Below are 4,723 nucleotides of genomic sequence, written 5' to 3'. Positions count from 1 at the left end.
GTGTGTGTGTGTGTGTGTGTGTGTGTGCGTGCGTGCGTGTATTCTCGATGTAGCTCAACACAACAGGAAATCATTACAATGGGTGTGGCTGCTAAGCTCATCTGCTAACCTTGACTTGTCTTCCTACACTGACATGAAAACAAAAAAAGTTCCCTGTCATCATGGGATGTGTGTGTGTATGTCACACACACACACACACACACACACACACACACGCGCGCAAACAAAAACAAACCTAGAATTGTGTTACAAGTTGCATTGTGTTACCCGTTTTGCTACCGCAAGCTTTAAAATGTCAGAGTTTCAGGACACCAATAGGGATTTCCTATGGAGGAAAAGATGGCTGTTTTCTATGTGCATCATTTCAATTTAGCAATGTAGTAGCATAATAACATTAGCATAAATAAACATTGGAGAATCACCACAGAGACGATTGTGAGCTTATACCCTCCTTGACGCTGCAGATTCAACACTGCCTCCCCAAAACTGTGTTTATATGTTACCAGATAGTTTTCCCCATTATGTTGTGGTGCCAATCTGAATAGACGCCTGGATAAAAGCAACACTAGAGAACTTTTTGTACCTTAAAATAATGTTTCCAAAATGGTTGCAATGGTTCATGAACGGGTAACAGGGTGAACGGCTCTTCAGCATTCGATTTGTGGCTCTCTACCAGCTATAACCGCACTATGCAAGTCTGCCAGATGGGGTAGCGGATCTGTAGTTCCAATGAGACATAATGGGACAATTCCGCTTCCAACCTATGGGGGGGACCAAAGCGGGAAAAGTTACATAGTGTTGCACCGTTCTGATGAAGTTCTGATGCACCGCACCACAACTATGTGCCGCATCGTACACACTGTAGAAATGTAGGACACCAGAGGCCGGGGTTAGCCTCCAGAGTCCTGTTAGTGGTTAGGGTTAGGCAGAGTTAGGGAAAGATGTGGTATCAGCATAATGTTAAGTATTATTTTTCAGGAAACAGGGTTATGTGTGTTAGTATGGTTGTCTTGTCATGTCAGTGATCATAATAAAAGAGCAGATGTTGCATGGTTTACAACACACACAGCACACCAATGACATACAAAGGTAAAGATGCAGGTTGCCGCACACACGTATACGCAGACACACACTCAAACACACACAAACAAACACATTCGCAGATGACTGTTTTGATCGTTTTGAGATATGACCCGCCATTAAAATCCATCCTGCCCTTTTTTTTCTCATTAGTCTCAGAGTACAGGCAAATGTGCATGCAATTATGCATGTTTATAAATTAAAAAAAAAACTATTTAAGCACTTAAAAACATCTTACCTTTCTGTTTCTTCTTCCCCTGTTTCCATGTGGGCATGTGCATGGTCTCAGGGCACCCATATTCAGATGACAAGCCACCATTGTGTTTAGGGGGTTGGGTCCCAGCTGCTGGGCTGGTGTCAGTCTTGACATGCTGGGAGAAGGAAGCGATCCTCTGTAAGATTGAGCCTACAATATCTCTGCCATCACCTGGACCGTCCTCTACAGACCAAACGGCTCTGGAGCTGGAGGGGCTGGTAGGGTTAGACAGGTTCGGGACCACCTGGACAACTTGGGGCCCTGCGAGAAGCTGCAGCTGGGGGATCTGGGCTGGAGAAAAAGACACCGGGGAGCAACTCATCTCTGGAACAGGAACTGAACCCTGGAAGGGATTTAGAGAATGTGGGGAGATTGGCAAAAAGGGATGGTGGAGGGAAAGGGGCGGGGTGTCAGAAGAACTGTCCAGGCTGCTGAGAGAGGCTGAGAGGCTGGCCGAGGTGGATGGTGGGCTTGTGTGGTGTTGCAAGCCTCCAGTGCTCCTTGGTGGAGGCCTGGGGGGGTTGGGACTCATGGATCCTCCTTGAGTCTTGGTGAGAGAGGTGGTTGAGGTGCTGCTTACCAGGCTGTCGAGATCCAAGGGAAACTTGCCGAGACGTGAAGTCTCTTTGGCCTTGGGCTGGGGAGCCTTGAGGATCTGGGGGCCTTGCTGCTGGTACTGGTTTTTGGAGTACCCCTCCTCCCCGAAGGAACTGGTATTATGAATACGACCATTCCAGTTGGCATTAGCACTGGCATACCTCAATCCTGGAGACATCCTGTCTACTCCTCCACCTCTTTGCATACTCACCATTCCTCCTCCTCCATTATAAATTTGGGGGTCTAGGCTCGGCATGGAGCCATGGTTCACACCCAGAGGCTCTGGAACACCCGGCATCATCCCTAGCCCTTGATCCATCCCGGCGTGGAAAACCACCTCATGGGACTTCTTCAGGTTAAGGTTGCTTTCCAAGCTGGCACCTCCCTCACGGTGCTGTGGAGGGAGCTGGGGCTGGGTCCGGTGGTACTCCCCCTGAGGCGGAGGGCTGTAATATGACCCTAGCTTAGTAAGAGGGAGGGCTCCCCCACCAGAGTACTCCAGGCTGGACGTGGAGCTGTGAAGGCTGTCGTCACTTCCTGGCCCAGACAGAATGGAGTAACCGTTGGGGTTCAACCTGCTCTGGAAGGATGCAGCCCTCGTGACAGAAGAACCATTGTTGATGGCCGACTTGTTGATGGTTCCTCGGTTGAAGGACAGGCTGCTGACTACACTACGGGACTTCAGCACTGGGCTGGGATTAGAAGTCAGGCTGATACGGGAGTGGTGGGCTGTGGAGCCCAGGCTGTTGTTGTTGTTGTTGTTGAAGGCTAATGAAGGGGACTGGCCAGCTCCTCCCCGCCCCTCACTGGCTTTGTTGTGGTGGAGAAAGAAATGGGGGGACGAGGGAGAAACGGGGGTGGAGATGGGTGAAGCTGAGGAGAAGGATGGTATGTCATCCACATCTTCAATGTCGAAGGATCTCTTCAGCGCTGCAGGTGGGAAGAAAGAATATACGAGTGGTTAGAAAAATGTCCCAGATCTAACTAATATGTAACCAGTGCTTCTTCTTTTGTGAAAACATACAGTATATATATAAATGTACCATTTCGTGCAATTTGGTCAGTTTGTAATAGATGATTAGGTTAGTTAAATCATGACTGATCATGTTTCGTGACCCGTGTCACCATGTCCTGAGATCTCAGCAATTCATTTGGTGAGTACAATATTACTATCACTATAGACCGAGCTAATAAATTCTAGACTTCGATGTGGATTGTGAGACTGTGAGTCTGGTCATCCATTATTTCAGACCTTAGTTCAGTCATTCCTAGAGGGATCAGGATCAGGCCTAAACCGGACTCTTCAACTTTCTACAAGCTTGGTCTCTCTTTTTTGATCTCTCTCTTCTCTTTCAAATAAAACCATTTTATCAACATGGCCGGTCATTTTTTTAGTTTGCAATTTTGCATGTGCTGCTATACTTTATTAACAACCATAGTATCCAATAGTATCCACATTCTAGTGTACAATAGTATCCACAGTAATGACAGTTATGAGACCATACGCAGAATGACGCATCTGTGATATTTACAGATGTATATATGTATATATATTTATTATATGGATATTGATACTCCCGACTGTATGTATCTAGATAGTTATATTTTTCTTTTCTTTTTTTTTAGACATGGCAGATTTATATTAATCACTCTACATGCTCTGCACACCCAAATAAACATTTATTAATTTTCATTCATATAACTAATATCTCGTCTTTTCTACGGTGTTTTTAATTGTTTCTGTGCTGTATTTTTTAAGATGTGAACGTTGCACGTAAGATTTCTTTATAGTCATACCACAGTACACTGTAGTATGACCATAAAGAAATCTTGGATCTTGTGACAGTGGAATGAATGCTGTGTGTATGTTTCTGCGTGTGTGTGTGTGTGTGCGTGTGTGGAGACACGTATGCTCTACAGTGTGTGAATGTGTCTGTGTTAAGAAGATCATATCAAATCTCTCTCTCTCTCTCGGTTTCTGGGTCCTGAATGATCTCAGCCACTTGCCTTTGTATGGGAACAGTGTCCCCTTCCTTTGTTGAACACACACACACACATTTCCTGCAAGCTGCAAACACAAAGGGTGGATTGAGGTCGGAGCTGGAGTCAGGGCATCCAGTGGGGTTTTGTGTTTCAAAATTCAACCACTGCGACGTGACATACCATGAGAAGAAGTGGGTGGGCGGGTGTGGGGTATATAATTATAGTTCCAAAGTGAAAGCTGAGATCCACAGCTGCTACCTGCAACATCGTGTGCCTAAATATCTCTTTTATACCAATTCATCACAGTTGACAAACCTGCAACATATTTTTTATATCAGGCTGTATCATCATGTCACCTTCTGTAGGCTTTGATCCGACAAACACTTACTGAAGTGCACGCTATTAGTCATAAATTAGAGCTGCAAAAGTATTTAAATTAAAATTGAAACCATTTCACAACATTTTTAGACAACACTTATTTTTCATGTAGGATCAATAGAGTTTCACTACACTACAAAGGACAGTTTTACGGCTGGTTTACAACCTGTTTCATTGGCTGTTGGAACTAAACTTTGCAAGAAATCTCTGCCATTTACCCAGAGTGCAATGCTAAAACTGAGAGAGTGAATGAATGGTTTTATTAACAACATCCGTATAGAGCCGAAAGGTAAGAGCTACAAAAGATAAAACTGGAGTTGTAATACACCACAGTTTTTCTTTAAAAGAGAGAAGTGCTGCAACACACACAAGGCACACTTGTTAAGTGGAGGCAAGAGTGATGAGTGTGTGTGTGTGTGTGTGTGTGTG

General features: G+C 45.0%; 1 protein-coding gene across 1 annotated transcript in view; it reads right to left on the bottom strand.

Annotated features, from left to right (window-relative positions):
• Positions 1-4,723, bottom strand: part of septin12 (septin 12) — an 80,267-nt gene that overhangs the window by 58,312 nt on the left and 17,232 nt on the right. The window contains exon 2 of the mRNA XM_032536873.1: positions 1,319-2,863. Coding sequence (XP_032392764.1) covers positions 1,319-2,863 — 1,545 coding nt within the window. The remainder of the gene's footprint in view (positions 1-1,318; positions 2,864-4,723) is intronic.

Source organism: Etheostoma spectabile, chromosome 15, assembly GCF_008692095.1.
Source record: "Etheostoma spectabile isolate EspeVRDwgs_2016 chromosome 15, UIUC_Espe_1.0, whole genome shotgun sequence".
Lineage (NCBI taxonomy): Eukaryota > Metazoa > Chordata > Actinopteri > Perciformes > Percidae > Etheostoma > Etheostoma spectabile.
The sequence above is the reverse complement of the archived record's forward strand: the minus strand, read 5'-3'. Positions and strand labels throughout refer to the sequence as shown.